The sequence below is a fragment of the Siniperca chuatsi genome, linkage group LG23 (genome assembly GCF_020085105.1).
Source record: "Siniperca chuatsi isolate FFG_IHB_CAS linkage group LG23, ASM2008510v1, whole genome shotgun sequence".
Classification (NCBI taxonomy): domain Eukaryota; kingdom Metazoa; phylum Chordata; class Actinopteri; order Centrarchiformes; family Sinipercidae; genus Siniperca; species Siniperca chuatsi.
Window position 1 is genome coordinate 12,875,037 of NC_058064.1, and position 21,003 is coordinate 12,896,039.

The 21,003-nt window shown below is 40.0% G+C and overlaps 1 protein-coding gene across 2 annotated transcripts in view; it reads right to left on the minus strand.

Annotated features, from left to right (window-relative positions):
* Positions 1-11,347: 11,347 nt before the first annotated feature.
* pdzrn4 (PDZ domain containing ring finger 4) overlaps positions 11,348-21,003 on the minus strand; it is a 38,884-nt gene continuing 29,228 nt past the window's right edge. For both annotated transcript variants that reach the window (XM_044185707.1, XM_044185706.1), the window contains 6 exons: positions 19,181-19,279; positions 17,445-17,507; positions 15,465-15,566; positions 15,160-15,276; positions 13,321-14,373; positions 11,348-13,216 (listed from right to left, as the gene is read on the minus strand). In XM_044185707.1, coding sequence (XP_044041642.1) covers positions 12,644-13,216; positions 13,321-14,373; positions 15,160-15,276; positions 15,465-15,566; positions 17,445-17,507; positions 19,181-19,279 — 2,007 coding nt within the window. In that variant the 3' untranslated portion in view covers positions 11,348-12,643. The remainder of the gene's footprint in view (positions 13,217-13,320; positions 14,374-15,159; positions 15,277-15,464; positions 15,567-17,444; positions 17,508-19,180; positions 19,280-21,003) is intronic.

A 21,003-nucleotide genomic window follows, 5' to 3' on the forward strand; every position in this document is an offset into this window, starting at 1 on the left:
GTCAGCAACATACAGCCACCATGTCAGTATATAACACATCTTATTTAAAGGATCTACAGTACATATCTGTAGTGTTTTGTGTAGGTTTCAGATTGCCCAAAGGCAGTTTGACAAAGGAAAGATGGAAAATGTTTCAGAAATCTTCTTGGATAACTTCATAAATAAATGAATGGATAAATTATGGAAAGAAACAATGAAAATTGAAAGGAAATTTTGGTCCTCATCAAACTAGAAAGAACGAGGGCACCTGGATTCTCTCTTTCAGTTTGACTTTAAGAAGTTTTAACTTAAACCTGCATTAACTGATTTTTTAGGTCACTTGGGGGTAGTGGAAACAAGCTGTGAACACAACATTGACATCACCTTTTAAGCTGATATGGTGAACTTGTTAGCAAACAGTTGCTTATTTACACATCCAGCAGTCACGGAGCAACATTAGCATTCATTTGGAGTCACGTTTCTGGCTACCTGGCAAATGTAAATCCAATATTCATTATATTTCATTATATTTCACAATTGTTTTTAGCCACGTTAGCAGCGGCTCTAAATGTCCCGACAACTATCGGATGTATTGCCATAAAATTTGGTGCAGACATTCATGTCCCCCTAAGGATGAATTAAAGTAACTTTGATGATCCGCTAACTTTTCATCTAGCACCATCATCAGGTCAAAATTGGGGTGGTTAATGACAAAATCCCCACCAGTCTCAGCTGTACTTTGTGGTTAGTGCTAATTTGTAAATGTTAGCATGCTAATATGTTTAACTAAGATGGTGAACATGATAAACATCATACCAGCTAAACATCAGCATGTTAGCATTGCCACTGTGAGCATGTTTGCATGCTGGCATTAGCATTCAGCTCAAAGCCTTACAAGCCTTACAGAGCAGGTTGCATGGCTGTAGACTCTTGTTCTACTTCACTTTTATTTATATTTGGTATTTTGATGGTGTAGGCTGTTGTCAGGGGCAGTTTGAGATTTTGAAGAAATTATAATTCCTACCTACATCACGAAATGTGTACACGGTACCTAGTTTCACAGAACTGTACATGTATGAATGGGCAAATTGTGATATCCAGTGTCAAATTGGAATATCATGTGAGTTGGTATACAACTATGAGGACTTACAGTATATATTTGTTCTCATCTAAACATGTAGTTTGGTCACAAATGAAAAGGGCAACACAACAGCTTTTATTGCTTTTCTGTTAATTCAAAAGACTTGTATAGTGCAGCTTGAAGCAGCCTTTCACTGAGTTTTTCTCAGCATGATTGGCCCACGGGCCCCAGTGACTTAACTACAACATCACAGTGCAGCTTCTCATAAAGCCAGATCAATTACTCTGAGTGGGACCTGATTTTTGTCTCATTTCCTGTCCTCATTTTTCACAGCTTCACAGGGACTGTAGAAGAAGGGAGCGCCATCTGTGCACTTTTGCCCAAACACAAAAAAGAAAACATGTCGCATGTTTAAGATAATCTCATGGAGGCACTTGTTCTTCTGGAAATCCTCTTGCTACAGAAATCAATTTGCTTTCATCAGGCCTAATGACACTTGGTTAGGGCTCCCATTTCCAAGTAGGGCATTCAGGGAGCTATTCATGGAGGATGAAGTAACTTGGTGAAAACACTTCAGTATCCAGTGATCCATATGGGCAATAGACTCGGCTGAAAGGATCAAAAGAAGTACCTTCCCCCAATTGCATCTCTGCTTTTTAATCAAATGTGAAAATGATATACCTTTTATTTAAGTGGCATGTTTATGTATTTGACTTGTACATGGTTCTTTATCCCCCAAAAATCCATTTGAGTATTCTCTAAAATACACCTACGGTGACAACTGAAACATTATCTGTTTTCACTCAGTTTCAGCAAGAACTGTTAAGAGATTCAACCAACTGCATTGATAAATGTTTGTAAGAATGCAAAGGACTATGGAACAAATAATCAGATGAACAAGAATGAAAGTTTACAGCCAACCTAGTGGCTCTCTGAGGCTGCACTTGAGCTAAACTTAACCATGCTAACATGCTCACAACAACAATGCTAACATACTGATGTTTAGCAGGTATAATTACCACGTTCACCATCTTAGTTTAGCCAGTTAGAAGGATAACTTTAGCTAATTAGCACTAAAGACATAGTACAGCTGAGGCTTATGGGAATGTCATTAGTTTTACAGGTTTTGGTCAAATTAAAACTTGATGGCCTGTTAAAACTGAAAACACAGGAGTAGAACCTGCTATCGCTCTCAAACTAATTTACTGGTCTTAATACAGGGAATGATGTTAAATATTAACTCAAAGTTAATAAACTTTTCTGATTTATTTATATTAAAAGATATTACTTTAGAAACATAGTACAGGCATTAAAATTGCGTAATATTGTATAATACTTGAGGGAGGCTGCAAGTAAAGAAGAATAATAATACTGGTCTCTCTGGTGTCCACTGTTCAACTCCATTTCCTGCTTAAGGTCCCCTAGCCTGATGTATCTTGTATCTTGAGCATAAAGCCCTGTCCCATAAGCAAACTCCTCAGGGGTCTTGAATCTCCAGCGCAGAAGTAATAGTCTGTTCCATTTCAAACGGCCCAGCACATAGTCAGCTGGCTGGCCACTGAGTTTCTACAATGAAGCTCAGCATGTCGTAGTCCATCTCCTGAGGGTAGAGCGGGTACCCAGCAGCCAGCTCTGCAGCTACCAGGCCCAGATACCACATAGTGATGGCCTCAATAAAAGGAATGTGCAGCATGATTTCTGGTGCTCTGTACCAGGTGGTCCACACACAGACACCAGGCTTAACAGTAGACACATGACAGGCCAGGACAAAGTCAATCATTTTCACTTTAACTGGCTGCTGTTGGCGGTCCACATCTATAATATTGTCAGGTTTGAGGTCATGTATGTACATTTCCCATGGACCTCAGGTTGGACAGAGCTGTGGCCAATTGTTATTGATTCAGCTCTGTCACTTGAAGACCCAAAAAAAAAAAAAACAATATTGGTTAGTTGCCAAAATATCAAATGTACAACGATGTGTACATACAATTTTACAAAATACAAGAGAAAATCTTTGAGTGAAAAAATTCCTTACATTTTTCTTGTACATGTCCATTAAAATGTTAGAAGTCTATTCCGTTACATGATCAGGTTAATAAAATAAAAATAAAAAGTATTGGAGCACTCATGGGGTTTAAGTCTGGTGCTTACACAGAAATTAAGCAGCTAAATAATTTAATTTACCCTATGTGTTATTTATTGCCATGTTGATGGATATTCTTCAAGCATTTTCTGAGCCATTATTAAAACATGAACCGAGATGGTTTGTTCACAGTTCTTTCAGTTGCAGTTAGGTTGAAGGTCTGATTTGCACTGACGGACTCTGTGACATTATACCCATAATATTCTATGAGTTGGGTAACTACATCAGTCTGGACCAAAGTGGTAGACCGACCAACTGACAGTGACATCCCTAAAGCCACTCCACCAGGTACCGGCATTGCTAAATACAATACCATGATCATTTTATTTTTTCCTCCCTGTCACTTATGGCCATGAAATGCTGAAACACTACTGCTGTATTTGCCACAGTCCAAAGCCATAAATGTTTGTTCCTTACCTCCTGGAAGTTACAGGCTCCCTTTGTTTTAACAAATCCACCAAAAACTGCTTATGAAGACAAAGTAATACATTGTGTTAAACAGCACGTGTATTGTGTATTGTAGTTTTTCCCTGACATGCCTTCAGTTGGTGGCTGAGTTCTATTGATGGCAATAAAGAGGCAAAACAAATGCAGTAGAAAAGACTGTGGAAAATACATGCTTATAGGAAAAAAACTACATTTGTGTTGGCATTATCATTTAAAGTAAAGTGGATGAAAACCTATTCTTTGGTTAGTAAAACAAACAGGATTCTTGATATATTTGAGACACTTTAAATTGTTATTCTTGTATTGTGGCAAAAGACAGACTTTTTTAATGCGGCCTTTTAATAGAACATTTTGAAAAAAAAGTTTTCATGTCCTCTGCTCTGCTCAAGGGAGCTTTGAACCCCCCGAGCAGAGCAGAGATGGTATACCCAGCACAACACTTGAAACCACTGAGCCCACCAGGGCGCCTGCAGTAAACCAGTAATAACTGAGCAAGATAAGGCGCAGTCAGCCAGATCAATAGTTGAGCGCATCACTGTCTAATCAAAGCCTTCACCTCACAGGAGAGACTGAAACAGAATATGTTTGTCTCTCAGGATAAACCAGGTGTCAGATCGGCTGGATTATGAAACCAGCTGCAACCAACCACTATTGTCACTGCTGAGACAGAAAGCAGCTACTTGAAAAGAACTGTTTCAAAGCATTATGCTCACATTTCATATCGGTCTTGTATTATATAAGGTGGTTCCAAAAAAATATAAAAAGCAGAAAATTAAATAAATCATTTCGTTGGAGGTATCTTTTATTTTTCTTGCTTCTTGGAACATTTGGAATAAATCTCTTAAAATGTAAAGACCAACTGCGCTAGAAGGCTTCAGAATGATATTTTATATTTTATCATTTGATCAGGGTTTCAGGATTTAAGAAAAAGTTGCTTGTTTTGAGCACACAACATTTTTCTTCGGTTAATCCAGTTCATTTTTAATGCGTTTCATTCTGATTTTCATCGACCTGGCTTAGAGGAACATGCAATCCTTCAGGTGAAATGAAAAATAACCAAAAGGAAATCACGGGTCGTGCAATAGTCACCTACTGTGCCGCACTCAGAAAATCCTAGAAAGCCGTTGGCTCCTCTCATTCATCTAACATCTTCTTCTCCCTCCACCATCCCACACAGGAACACTTACAGCCTTTTTGTTCCCTGCCACCCCACCTCTTCTGGCTGTATTCTGTTCCAGTTATCTCAAGTGTTAAATCTGCGTTCCGACTGTTCCTCTGAATATTTTATATCGCTCATTAAGCACAAGTTCAGCCACCTTTAGCCTGTTTTCATTCTACAATAGCAGCTCTTTACGTCTCATGGTCTGTGGGGGCCTGGGCAAAATAAAACAGCAGCAGCTTATCAGTTCAAACCGCACAATGGTCTCTCTGTTGTTCACTTGTACCAGCAAAGAAAAAAAGATAGTGGTGAAGTTCCACAGGAGTACAGTTAGTTGTCCTTCACGAGGAAAAGACAGTGAAATATCCATTTTGTTAATTAGAAGTCTGAATGTGCCATTACCGCATAATTGAGGCCATGAATAGAGGTTTAATGAATGGAAAATTATCAGTCATTACCCCACCCTAATCAGTCATTTATTCCGTAATAAGACACAACTCTTGATTGTGCTGTATATTATAATATGAGTTGGCTGTTGTTGGCACGACAGACAACACTGATTGATCAAATCTACATCTGCAGGTCGTTTATTCAGCAAGAAAGAGTCTGCATCGCTGATTGTTTTTCCCCCTTATTTTGCTGAGCATGTGTGCTTTTTCCCCCTCTTCACAGTAATATAGTGAGATACATTCATCCCTGGCAGCAACCACAGTATAACCACAGTCTTACACTGTTTACCACTTACCAACTTCGCTGGAGCAATAGGGGGTTAATTGCCATGCTCAAGGGCCCCTCAACGGTAGCTGCTGAGGTAGGAGGGACCATTACTCATTCAGCACTGAGGTTTTCCCACAAGGTGTAGATATTCAAATTAGATTCAAAGAGGCATGCTTAACCAACCTTCAGGCTACATTCACCCTGATTAGTTGAAAAAGGATATAATATCCCACCCACATCCATATCTTTAAGTCACCTGCAGTAAAATGTGAATATTATGTATCAGAGAAAAGTGATATTTTATTCATTGATCATCCAGCATCTCGTATATTTCTAGTCTGAAAAAAGTCATCAGCAAAGTACTTCTAATGATCGTTTGCCAAAACCCTCCTCTCAATAATCCAGTCATACAGCAAACGCAGCTAGCCAGGTCTATCAAGCTCTGGATTTCTTAACATGTTGAAGCGGTGTGCATTGGGCGCTAGTAACAAAGATACCTGGCATCTAAAAGAGTTTGGGGTGTTGTGCCTTATATTTTTAAATCACCTTTCCAAAACCAAAAACCCAAGAGCCAAATTGTAAGAAATACATTATACAGCGGCTCTAATGTAAGCTGCTAATGTTAGCATTCCCAACTAACTAGCTTACCCCGTCACCCAAGTCATTAGATGCAGGCTGATCAAAAACTCAGTCGGAGCTGTTTTAACAGCCTACAGTCTTTTTGTCGTCTTTTTCTATAAGCCCCGCTCCCCTTTGCTACTGCTGCTACGCCTGTCAAGCTTTCCGTTCTAGCATGAAGTGTGGGCAGTTGACAATGATAACAGTAATGAAATGTTCATTTTTGAAACAGTCGACTGTTCCTAAAAAAATCAAACATGTTCGATGTTAGTTATTAGATATTAGGGAGTTTTAAGTGGCCCTGGATGCTACTATATCGAGTTTAGGCTAACGTTTCGTACGTTAAAGTTTACACCCCAGCAACACTGAGATAATGTTATGTTTGCCAAACACATCAGCCCTCATCCTCAAAGCCTGGTCTTGTGAAACATACTGTTAAAAAATATAAACAATAAAGCACAAAAAAAAGATGTCTTTTACAGTATTTAGCCATCAAACGCATATGTAAAGATAGAGGGCCCAGAAATGTCCTGAACACAGGAAAATAAGAAAATACAGGCAGAGGGCAGGATCTCTGCAGATACAGACACCGCCACACACTTCTAGTGGATCATAAGTGATGATTGAGAGGGATTATTTTTGTATAAGTCTATACAGGTCTTTTTAGGAAAATCCTACTCAATCTACCTTTAACGTCCTTTTACATGGTACCCCTTTTAAAACGAGCCAGCTGGAAACCAACCCTGACCAGCTAGCTAGCTGCAGCTGATAAAACCTGCCAGCAAAATCGAAGGTCATCGGATAGAAATGAGATGCCTGCTTTTGTTAACCTCTGTGTCATATCCATGAACCACTGTTTCAAAAATTAACATTTCAAGTGGAAAGTTAACTGTTATCATTGTAAACTTCCTATACTTCATAATAGAACGGAAAGCTTGACAGGCGTAGCAGCAGTAGCAAAGGGGAGTGGGGCTTATAGCATCGGTCAGGTAAGGTACAATTTTTAAAAAGTCTTAGATAGATTTTAGATAGATTGATAATGTCTTATATATGACCAAAACACAATAAATAATCAGAAAAGATATTGACAAAGTGAGAAACTATTTCTGAACTTAACCAAGTTAAAATGTTTCATCAAATAAGCCAAAAACATGCAACTTTTCGACATTTTTTTCTTCTTATAATGGAGCATCAGCTGAGGATCTCCCAAGTTTTTTCATAGTAGCACACTCAATTACACACACACACACAGAGTCAACACTCAAACACACACACACAAAATGTCACCCACTTCCCGTCACGTCGTCTAAACTGGCGTCTCAGTAAAGAACACCTGACTTTGTTCTAGTCCTGCACATTTGCAGCTGCTTCAAAGACATCGTTAGATTAAAGAGGATACCACGCTTTTTCATCTGTGCTACAGTGCAGCACTAGGCTGCTCAGCTGTTGGAATTTGAATGAGACAGATCTAGATGAGAAGAATGGTTGAACAGGAGTCAGGATATAAGGATTTCACATATTCATGTTTACTGTATGTCTTCGGAGCAACATTCTGCTGTGAGGATAGATTTGAGAGAATAAACAGCTGTAAAGTTTCCAACAAACACCAACCTAACTCTTCCACTAACTAATTACTGCATGAACAAAATCCCCCCGATGTCTTCCTCATGGAGTTGCAGCACCTTTGCACTGTGTAGTTTTATTTTTAATAAGTTAAATCAATGGATGTTACCTGGATTTAACCCCTTTTTGTACACAATGTTTTGTATTAGTTTTTTACGCCTTTTCTCTGTTTTTCCCTAAGGTTGTTAGTTTTGTTTCAAATGTTCCTCTTTCTGGGGCACCCCGGTAGCTCAACTGGTAGAGCTCATACCATTAAGGCTGAGTCCTTACCAGCGGCCTCTCTCTCTCTCCCGCCTTTGCTGTCTCTATCTACAGCTGTCACTGTCCAACAAAGGCAAAATGCCCCAAAAAATAATCTTTAAAAAAAAAGTCCTCTTTCTTCAAAATGTCTATGAATGTCACATCCATTAAAGGATTAGTTGGACATTTTATGAAATACGCTTATTCGCTCTCTTGTCGAGAGTTAGGTGAGAAGATCATTTCATATCTGTCCATTAAATACAAAGCTACAGCAGCAGCCAGTTAGCTTAGCTTAGCATAAAGACTGAAAACCTTTACACAGTTTTTGTATGGATTAAACCATTGAGATGGTGTTAATTAGTGAGCATTAGAGGTGCTGTTGTGCTGGTAAATTTTGCTACCATTTGACAAAGATAGGCTAGCTGTTTCACCCTGTCCAGTCTTTATGCTAAGCTAAGCTAACCCATTGCTGGCTGCAGCTTCAGATTTAATGGACTATTATGAGAGGTATCAATCTTCTCATTTAACTCTAGGCACTATCCCTTTAAAAATCATGGACTGAATGTGAGGTTTCAACTTTTGATCTGAATCTGGTCATGATGTGACTTTGCACTGACCATTTGTCTTTACTCAGATATCAGGCAATTAACAGTAGTGACTGCATCCATCCAGCATGTATCAATACAGCATTTAATTTATAATGCAATGCCTCAGCATCTAAAATATAGATTTTTAAAACTACATTTTTCTTTTCTTTTTTGAGGGATAAATCTGGGTTTTCTATGTTAACTTCATAGTCATGAAACATTGAAGCAAAGTGCTGCTTTGAACGAGCATATTCCACATTCTAGTTATGGTGGTATTCTTTTTTTATATCATGTCTTGATGCCTGAAGCTTGCATGCAACCTAATCCTCAATGCCTTAGCATTAAGCTATGTATTTTGGTCATGCCATTGTGCTTCATACATGTATGGAAATCCAAGCCTATTTCAGTGTAGGCTACCACACGATACCACTGTAACAGATCAACATTCAAATACATTCAATTATTTTTGCTATGCACATTAGGATTAATCATTTATAATACTGCAACGAATTATTCCTCAGTGCCTGTGCCACTTCTGTCACACAGATATAAGTGGTTGGATATTATACAGGGAGATGGGTAGCTGTGAGAAAAGTGGGTGCAGTGCTTACCTGATTTAATAGTATGCATAAAAGCCCTGGCGATGGGGATGCCAGTCTGATGTCTCTCATTAATTCTTCAGTTCAGTGGGCTGTGGACAGACACAGCAGATTGACAGGGGATGAGGAGACTTCACCAGCGTCTCCTTAATGCTTTGAAATGGGAGTATAGTTTAGCTTTGATGCCTCCTATCGCTAAATGCCCCCCCACAACACACAGCCTCTGTGCACCCATATCTGACCCCCCACACACACTGTCAGTCAGTCCTGGTGTGAATACAGGAATACAGTAAACTGTAGCGACAGGCTAAATTTCTCTGTGTGCCACAAAAGATGCCACAAAACATCAAAATGCTTTATGACTTCCTGTGAGTGTGAATATGGAAATCAGAAGGCCTGGTTTGGTACAGCCTGGAGGCAGGTGTGGTACTTTTCCAGGTGCAGCAATCATTGCATTTCCCATTTAATTCTCCCATGTGTTCAATTAGCAATCATTTTCTATATAATCACTCACAAATAGAGCGTAACTGCACAGTATTGATCAGTGGCAGCACTTTTCCTGCATTATCTTAGTATCTTAGATGAACAACCTAGTTGCCTCCTCTCATGTACTCCTTGCCTGACACACACACACACACACACACACACACACACACACACACAGGATTGAATGTGTTGTCCTCTGCAGGAAACAGTAAGTTTTCTTATTCCTCTTGCGCCTCTCAAATCCAAACATGTAAACGGTTGGCCACAGCATGCATAATGCATGGTGGGTATGATGGAGACATCATCTCTTACTGCTGACTGAGCCACATTCAAACTCAGTCACTAAAAACTTTGGAGCTCTGGGAGTTTGACACCAAGCGGATCGGAGGATAGCATTAATATTATATGGCTGATATGGACCAAGATTCTACAGTCTATACTTCACTGGTGCTTAGGGCTAAATGCATGCTAACATGCTCACAATGACAATGCTAACAAGCTCATGTTTAGCAGGTATAATGTTTACCATGTTCGCGATCTTAGTATAGCGTGTCAGCATCATTTGCACTTAACACAGCTAAGTTACAGCTAAGGCTGATGGGAATGCCATTTGTTTTGCAGGTATTTGGTCATACACTACAAGCTTGGACAAATTTTGGACAAATTAAGTCATCCTGAATGGGACATGGCAACTGCTGCGCATGTAGATGCAGCGGATGGTAGCACGGCGGCAGTTGCTGTGATCGCCCCAGGAGGAGAGGAAAGAGAGTCAGGATAGGAGCTATGCTGGCCCAGCTTGGGCTTAAGGCTGCTCCTGGCTAATGTCTGTTCAAAATAGGACTCTGGCCAAGCAACGGGAATCAGAGACTGTTGTGCCCACATCTTTACAGAGACCTGCTCAATCAACATCCTGGATCAAGCACTCGATGGGCAGACCGTGTTCCCAGCTGACAGACTCCGGCAAGATGAAAAGAGGAGGACTCTGTGTTTACATCAATGATGCCTGGTGCTCAAGCACAGTCAAAGTGGATGGACACTGTTTCCCAAATGTGGTGCTTTTCTGTGAAGATGGAAACCATATTATCATTGCTATCTTTATCTGCTGTTTACATTCCACCAGATGCAAATTAAAAAAATGCACTGCAGAATTATTTTCTGGGTGTAATACGTGTATGTATATATGTATATAAATAACTGTATATATTGTTTTATTTTATATATTTTATGTTACCCTATTCTAATATAAATTTAATTCAATTAAAACGTTATGTTCTGTGTGTGTAGCATGAAGGGACTACAAATTAATTTCATTCTACAACCTTGTGTTGTAAAATGATAAATAAATTACCTTGTACCTTGAATGTGTGTACCAAATTTCATGGAAATCCATCCAATAGTTGTTAAGACATTTCATTCAAAACCACAACTGTCAACCACATGCTGGTGCTAGATGAAAAGTCAGGGGATCACCAAAGTCTTTAGGATACATACTTTGGGCACCATGGATATATGTACCAAATTTCATGGCAATCCATGGAATAGTTGTTGAGATATTTTAGCTATGGTCCCATCCCTAGAGCCACGCTGCTAGCGACATGTGAAGGTAAACTCCAGTAACTAATTACAAAAGACAAAAAATGTTCAGAAGGTAATTACTGACTAAAAGAGTCTTTCTTAATCATTTTTATTATTATTGTTTTATTACAAATATCACCATCAACAAATACTGAACTCAAGGCCTCTTCAATGAACTGTACAGTGAAAAGCAGCAGGTTTGAGTTGAAAGGCTGCAATATGATACATTTTCTTGACAGCGCCTTGTGTTGGTCTTTCAGGGGTAGCCATTTAACGTGAAACATTTATCAGACGGACCATAAAAATTAATTTACAATAAATAGAAATAACAGTAAACAATATAAATATGAATCTATTTAACATTTTAAACATAATTCACACATTTATGGTTTATAGTAAGGGTTCAGGGTTGACTCAAGGGTTACTTAAGTCAATGTTTGAATTAACCAGGTTCATTCAACCACTCGATAGATCAGAGTTTTGACTGTAAGTTGAGGTAAAACTCATAAATAAAATGAGCTTTTGAGATAGCATAATGATATTTTCAGTGCTTTTTTCAGAAGACTCTGACTTAAGTGACATTATCAACACAATGAAAGGAGTGTTTTGAGTTGGGGAGTTGTTGTCCTTCAGGGATTTCACAAAGTTCACAAATTTCTCTTTGTGTTGGTCTGGCATACAATGCAGGCTACAGTACAATCAAATAGTGTGAACTCTGACCTTGTTGGTCTGGTGATACAAAGATAAATAAGAAATTGCAATAAAATGTTTACAGTACATTGACATTCAGTGTAAAAATTCCCTTACAAAAAGTTACTGAGTTTACAAAGTGTGAAAAATATTGTATTTTACCCATTATAAAAAAATGCCACCTTGAACGAGGCAAGTGAAGTCACTTCATATGCAATGAAACAGAAGAATGGAGAATATGGAGACACAATACATAGTATACAAGTTAATGTGTTGGTTCTTAAGTTTTTTCTGTGTATCTGTTTGAACCAATATGCTACCAAAATCATCTGCTATCAGAAGCCAGTGCATTACCAAAAAGCCAGTGTAAAAACAGTGAAAAGTCATGTTTTGAATGGCTGAGGTCTTGTAATGATAGAGTTAAAGAACTATTCCAACATTCTCAAAGGGATAGTTACAAAGTTGCCTTAGGGATGCTACAGAAGTCCTCAGCAGTGACATTCTTTATTTAATTTCAAAAACTGACACATTTTTACATAAAGCAGTAGCCCCTGAAATGCGTGCTCCCTAATTAAAATGTTCAGTACTTTACTGATACTGATACTTTACTACCTGATATTAACACTTTAATATCAGGTAGTATCATTAGTACTGCAAGTATCATTTGTATCATAATATCATTAGTACTATTTGTGTCCACTAGACAGTTGTGACCGATAGGAAGGCGTTATGTACTTTGGAGCCCTCTGGGATTCTAGCTCCATGGCTCATCAGCTCCTGGATGGTCATCCAGTTATCCAGGATCTTTTTGTTTCGTTTCTTCATCATCTTTTTGTGACTGAGCTCCAAGATATTGATCTCCTTCCTGCCCTCAGCTCCACTGCCTGGCCCCTCCTTTAGACACTCAAGGCGGCTCTTTTGCATGAACTCTCTCCTCTTCCTTTGCTCCCTGGCCCGTACTAAGTGCTGCTTCCTCTCCTCTTTGCTCCAGTAGCGGCCCATCTTCATCTCACTCATAGCATCGTCATCTGTGGTCATGCCTCCGCTCCTCTCCTCTCGGATCCTTAGTGCCCGCTCCCTTAGAATGCGGTCACGAGCAGGCCTCCGGGCCACGTAGCGTGTACCGTCAGCGCGAACTTTGACCTTCCACTCTAGACGGGGTTCCCCAGGGCGTCCGTTCCTGTGCATGGGATCTCGACAGACACTGAGCAGACTCAGCTGGCTCTGAGAATACTCCAGGGATGAGTGCTGTTGTAGCAGCTGCATATAGCTCTGCAACACAAAGAACATTGTTAGCACAGAACTGCCTTCAGAGGTGCCTCACTCAAATCGCATATCAGCATTAGGTTGACACGTCTCTTCTTGATTATACCTACCTGAAGTTGCCTGGATCCTCCCTGGCCTTGATAGGGGGTTGTCTGATATGAAGAACCATAGGGAAGCCCCCTCGTGGAATCTCTGGTCCTCCCTTTCTTCTCACACCGCTCATCGTCTGCAGGCAGGGCAGGATCTGACTCAGACCGGGAAGGGTTGCTCTGATCTGGACTGCTGGAGATAACAGAGCCTGGGTCTGCTGGCCTGCAACGACTGGGTGTACCCTGGGGCTTGGGGATAGGGATGGGGCTGGAGGGTGTGGAGGAAGCCAGTCTGAGGTTTTTCTGGTTGGTGATGCTGATGTGTCTCTGCAGAGAATGATCAGGAGATCTCTCCGTACCTAGTGGTGTCGACCGCGCACTCTCCGCCGTGTTGTAGGCACTGGAGCTGTCCTTCTCTCTGATCTTATCGCTGTCCAACCTCTCCGGGTATTCGTGGATGTCGGCCAACCTGCCGTGTCGCTTGTGTCCTGGTGAGCAGGACGTGGGTTGTGAGGAGTCTGGCTGGTGGGTCTGGCGGAGATGATGTGCCTGCATGATGCTCTGGCACTCGAGCTCAATGCTGCGCAGTTCCTCATTTAGCAACCTCAACTCCTGCTCCACTCCATTTCCTCCTCCAACACCATCTACGCCATCTCCATCCCCTCCTCCTTGCTCAGTGAGACTACACTCTATACTGTGTCGAATGGAGTACACCCCACACTCGCCTCCATTCCGGATTTGACACTTGAGCTCCAAGAGTTGCTGGAAGCGATTCTCTAAACCTAGGATCCCACCTCCACCATTGCGAATACTGACTACCCCTTCATGGCCTTGACCTTTGGACGATGTCCTCGGACCCTGGGTGTCTTGTGGCACTACAGTCCCTCGTCTTGTGTGTGGATGCTCTGCCCGCCATCGGTCTCTCAGGCAATGGACTGGGGTCCTCCTGTGGAGTCTAGCCAGCAAGGGTTGGTGCTCTGGACTGTCTGTACTGCATCCAAATCCACTGTCTTTGTCTTGATTGTTGGAGGAACAGGTAGCTGTGTCTGTTGTCATGTCTTCTTCAGCTTTATGCTGGTGTATGAAGAAAGATAAAAACAGTTAGTCCTCCTCAAAGGAAATTCCATTGCACTTGCAAGAGTTTCTTATGTTGTTGCAGTTCATGATTTTGTTACACAGTGCATTGTGAAGGGAGAATGATCTGCCAATGATCACTAGGAATTACCTCCAAATTGGACGATTCTGCACCTTACGATTTATGTCCAATGCAAATGTTCAGTACCAATTCACAAAGTAGTGTGCCCTATATGTAGAGAGGCTGAAGGTCAGGGTGGTTGATGGGCATGTAGCACATCTGACTTTCATGATGAAGACCAGAGTTTACATCCCGTCACAGACCTGCAGATAGCGCTTGCCCTATTATTTACCATAACCATGATCTTTCCATAACCTTAACCAGGTGCTTTGGTTGCCCAACCTTAACCATAGTTTCTTTGCCATAGCCATGATCTGACCCTAACCATATCGAAGTTGCCATACGCAGATATTGTAGAAAGTGAGAATTTTTTAAATGTTGGCATTGGACTTTAAAAACGTCGTCATTGAATGTCATCCAGGGTTTTGTAGAATCGTCCAATATCAATGTTCTTGTCTGGCAAAAGGGTTGAAATGATGGTAAGGTTACATAAATCAAATCCTGTGCTCTCACTATCCTTCCTCTTCTGCCACCTTCTCTTATTTAGTCTCTCTTTCCCTCCTACCATATCACCTTTCCTCCCGCTTTCCCTGACACCCTTCTGCCTCTTTAGTGGACATTTTTGTCTTTTGTTTTGATGCATTTCTTTTCGCTTACGTTCTCACCTCATCTCTTCTGTCAAAGCTATGTTCTTTGTGCTTCCTCCTTTCCTCCAGGATCTCCATCTTCAGCTCTTCCACAAGCTCCTGTTGCTCGTCATCCAGCCATACCTCCTCCTCCAGCTGAAATCACACCATCTTGTCAGAAACCCGTCTCTCTCTGTGTGTTTGTGTGTGTGTAGAAACTTCACACAATCACGCTGACAGCTCGAAGGAAAAGAAAAGGCACTTTGCAGGCAGCTGTTGTTATTTTACATGACATAGGTTGTCAAGATAGGGCAGGGAGCCTGTGTAGGTGTGTGTGTGTTTACCTGGATTTCTGGCCTTGTTACCAGTAGTATGATGCTCCTTGCTTCTTCACTTGACAGCAAGGCAACAGCTTTCTCTCTGTCTTGCACTTCACAGCCATTTATCTATACATCAAAGACAAGTATAGATGGTCATGTTTAGAAGAACAAACTTGTAGAAAGCCCCAGCCACATCTATCATCCATCTAACCTATATGAATGAAAAGATGAGGATAATACAACTAACTAGTGTTCCCATTTTTGCAAGACACACCTTGAGTAATCACATGCTGACACCTTTCTTTCTCTCTCTCTGCCCATTTTCCTTCCTTTGTGTCTTTTTCACACTATTCTTTCTCGGATCTCTCCGTCTGTCTCCTCTACCCTCTGTCTTTCCTCCTTTCTGCCATCACTTCCTCCAACTCCACGCAACTCCTAGTAAAGGCATGGGTAGGCTGCACACTCGGCAAGGGGAGTCAATTACGAGTGCATAGTCCGACCTCACGAGAGTCTGCTCTCACCACACATCCAGACACACAATTAACTGTTCTTTGACAGGTGGCGTTCATCTTTTCCTCACTAGAGTAATGGGGCTGTCAGAAGAAGATAATAGGGCCAGGAGTACAGCAGGCCCTGCTCCCCACAATCATTCACACTACTGGGACACAGAAACACTAAAGTGAGAGAATGGAGGTACTCAGAGTGCTACAGTATATACAATAAATATGGAGGAGAGGTAATGTTGGTACACTGTTGTTCAGCCAGTTTATCCATCATGCTTACAGTTCAATAATGATCAATATCGGACAATCTAATTTATGTAAACTAACAAGCGTAAATAAGAAATGACTCTTTTTTGTGTGGAATGTCATTTCTCAGAGTTACACTACAATATTTTGGACAGTAAGTATCAAGCACTTGTATGAAGCTGATTAGTTTTTGTTTTATTGCATGATCAAGTTCAACTATTTCTTTAAATTGACTTTTTCTTAGTTTAGCTGTTTACTTTAGTTTTTAAGCCTTCTATTGGAAAATAAATAAAAAAGTTCTATTAATCTTTTTAGGGACAATACACATTTTGGATGCATGCATAATGAATAAAAAAAAAATATAGTGACAAACATGCCATCGTAGCGTTAAGGTGCATTACCGCCACCTACTATGACAAAGCGAGAACGGAAAGAAACGGAAATGATTAAAGAGATGCTGTATTATTTACACTATATTATTATATGTGTATTATTAACATGATATCAATATTTCATTTTTAAACATCACTATTATAGTCAATACTGGTATATCGCAACACCCCTAATTAACATAGAGGTCTGTGCAGAAGACATTGCCAAAAACAAGAAACAGACAACTTCTCGTTAAGCTTTAACTGAACTGTTCACCTTGGCTACACACACCTGGTGCCACTCATTGGTAAGCCTGGTGTCAAGAGTGCAAACACTTTGTTGATCCTCTATTCCAGTGGGAAAACAATGGGCACTGAAACTTTGTATTTGTGGTAGACTGGATACAGATACAATCCAAAGTAGAAAAACTGTTTTCGTATATTTCAGAGAGTATATATAAGGTTGCAACATTTTATGTGTTTAGAGAGAACTATTCACAATCTCGGAGGTGTTTTCACATAATGAGATAGAGTAAGACAGAGACAGAGAGCAGTGCTAGAGATGATGTAGTGCCTGGTGTAATGGCGACTGCAGACTTTAATTTCCCTGGTAAAACCAGGTGATTAAATATACATATGCTTGCCCGGATTGGAGACACCAGCAGCTTGGATATCCTCTAAAAAGACGGTTTGGAGGATCTACCTTGGCATGTTTGTTCAACACAGAAAAAAGAAATAGGGATTTATTTTGTAAATACGTGGCTGAAATGAAAGATAACATCCTGTTAGTGATGTGAAGACTACTGAGGGTTAAAACTAGACACGCCTTGTGAGTTTATAATATAACCTGGTGTGAATGTACTTACTGAGATGAAAATACACACCTGTAGAATACGATCTCCTTCCTTGATGCGTCCATCTCTTGCTGCTATACTGTTCGGTTCCACCTGCACATAAGAACATGAAAATCAATGCTGACAGCAGGTCAACACCACTGATGTACCACTATCTCACCACTGCTCTCTCATCTCTGCTGTCAGGAATAAAAGTCTGTTTTTTCACAAAGAAAAGATGCTTATTTTATCGCTGACAACCATGTATTGTTCATACAGGTGGGTTTTCACAGGTTGACATGTATTACTGCTTTACATTCATTTTGAGTTTGGAAGCTGGTGACTGACACTGACTGAGGTAACATTTAAGTCCTTGACATTATACAGAAGAGCATGTTAGTTATAAATGAAGTGAGTGAAAGATCATGAGAGACAGCTGAGAAAAAAACAATAGAAGTCGCAAGTGTTTATGGCACATACATGATTCTATTTTAGTAGAATTAATCAACATCTCACCTTTTTCAAAATGCATCCCAGTAGATATGCAACAACACAACAAGCATTCCATAATCATTTCATAAACTTTGTTGTTCTTGCATTGAAGATCAAGAGAGGTAGCTACATGTGGGGAAAAGAAACTTCAGTGGAAATGGAGAAAAATATCACGCCCTTCCCAAAGTCGCACCGATACTATCCATGCATACATTTTAATGAGGGAAATTAGCATTTTTATCCTTTTTATCAAACATACAAAAATAGATGCGGCCTGTCAGTGGGAGACTCCCTTCACAATCTGTTGAGGTTCAGCAGGTGCCCGTGTTGTTTATGGTTTTGTATTCAGATTCTTCGTCTGGTTCAAGACGAACAGGTGAAAAACCAGAGAAATAGCTGGTTTATGTAAAAGTAATTTTATAAAGGCTGAAAGGAGCTAAATATACTGCAGGTCTTTGTGCTTCTGCCATTTCCATCTTTATGGCAGCATTCTAATCCTCATAGCAGTGCTTACTTTTCACACCCTTGCCTTTTCTATTCATAATGGGACTGAAATTGCACCTGCAGTCAGGCTGAACATTATTCTAATTCAGTTTGTAGTGCTTGAAGCCCTCATAATTTCATATAATGCAAGAATTTGTTTTCATTTTGTCTAGTCAACAATTTTGCAAGAGGATGTATTTTTTTCTGAGCAAATCAAAAGAATTGAATTTTAAAAAGAATTTCTGTAATATGTTCCCTCTTTGTTTTGTGTGTTTGGTATTCAGAGGGGGTACAGTAAATGGGAGAATTTGACATTTAAAATACTGTGGGGCGTGGAAGAGAAGGTTGTCGCTCAGAGCTAATTAAAGCCTTCAATTAAAACATGTTAAAGGAGGAGGAATGAGAATGGCAAGATGGGAATCACATTTCAAACCTGACTTCCTCTTTGGCCATGCATGGCTCATTCATAGTTGATATTCAAATGGCAAACATATTTCTCTCCTTCCTCCCTAATTCAGTTCAACTTGCTCTCTCCGTCAGGATGTAAATATGGGAATTCAAATGGGACTTCATGCCATCTTTTAATAACATCCTGCTCCAATGGAAACTGATCATGGGACCGTGAGTTTGATTTAGCGAACATGCAGCCTTGTCACGACCAGACCTCATCGGGGAGTGCTAGTTTATACTCCAGTGCTTCTCCTGGGCATAGCATTTTATTTTACAGTACAGTAAATATCTGTTGCGTAGTAGGTAATTATGTTACCTATAAGTGTCAGTGTAGGAGGACCAACAGGAACATCTGTCCCTACCTGGCTGACATAGATGCCGGTGTCCTCTTCATCGTCCGTCCTGTAGCACAGCGTCAAGCCAAGCTTCTCCTGGCTGTTCTGCCTACACAGCTCCACCTCCTGTTACACACACACACACACACACACACACACACACACACACACACAAACCAATAATGTTTTAAACCAAACATGTTTTCTCATGGTGTTTGCCATAGTGCACCTGTTATGAGCCTATGTTTTTTTCCCAGTGGATTTGATGGATTCCAAAACCATATCAATTCAAATATGAAGTTTATTCATCTGTTTTACAGAGCAGCTGAAATGATACCACCCATGGGAGATGAGGTCCAACTTGAGTTTTATGCTCCACATTACCGTTACTAATCACTTTGGGAGTGTTTTGTTGTTCTGTAGTCATAAGTAGTGAAATTGCTTTAGGCAAAGAGGATCTATGTTAATTTTCTACTGATCCAGGCACAATATCCAGGCGACCCTCAAATGTCAACCTCTCTCTCTTTTACACACACAGGTTTGTAATTATACACTTATGAGGACTGTTGCATTGTGCATTCCCAAGCCCCTGACCCTAACTTTGACCATAACAACTAAATGCCTAACCACCAAACATAACCAATAAGAGATTAATCAAGATATATTTACTAGCTGGATACTGGAGGAAAAACTGAATAATTATGTGTAGCAGATACATTCAAAATAAGCTTTCTTCTTTATGGTAATTAAAAACATAATTAGAGCTTCATTATGTTTCTGGCAAAACATATTTGATATAGCAAATTAGTTGAATTTGGATGTAATTTTTAATAGACGCGGTGGTAATTTTACATGTTCTTGATTGCCTCAGTTTTTCTTTTAATATATTTAACACAGCTTTTCTTTGTTTCTCTTATGTCACAGCTTTTAACCTGTATGAATAGATTTTTTGGCCACTTGGAGGCGCAACAAGCTCTAAACACAACTCTGACATATTAGCACCTTATAAGTTGATATGGCTAACATAACACAAACAGTTGCCTACAGTATTTACACATCCAGCAAAATTAGCATTCATTGGAGTCAAGTACTAGATTCTCCAAATGAACTCTTCTTTGCTCTCCGCCAACTCATGAGAGAAATGTCTGTCTCTTTATGCTCTTTCTCTTAATGCTCCACTATGTTCTCCAGATAGTTGCTAACTTTGTCGTTTCATTCTGGGCAGCGTACAGTGGGTTTATCTAAGCTTTTACACTGAAAACGATAAAATTCAACATTACTTTGCCCGGGAAGTAGATATGAATATCCAAAAAGGGTTGCAACTGTTGGGAATGCGATTAACTCAGATATTCACAACAGTATTTTTAGTAACTTCGGGAATTGTAATTGTAATGGCTTGCTATTCCACTGTGAACTTTATTTTTTACCCTAACAATCAAAGCTTGCATATATAAATTTGTTAGCTCTGAAACTCATTTCCTACATCTACTGTCTGCTACTTGGAAATATTATAGTTTGGTAGATTTGGCAGAAAAACAGTTAACTGAAAGAAGTTAATGCTCTTTAGCGATGATGGGAACCGCAGTAAACAATGCCTTTCCCATTACAGGTAGTCATGTTTTTCATTGGTAACATAAAAAACATGAATTAGTGCAGCTTGGATGACTAATAGATGAGTTTGGAAAATCTATCCACTACTAGCTGTATTTCTAGCTGTTATTCATCTGAAAGTTTTGGAAATCAGATTATCAAAGAAAAAGGTGTCTAGTCGATTGTGCAGCACACACACACACACACACACACACACACACACACACTGAGTTCTAGTTTGGTTTAGTCCCTTGGAGTCT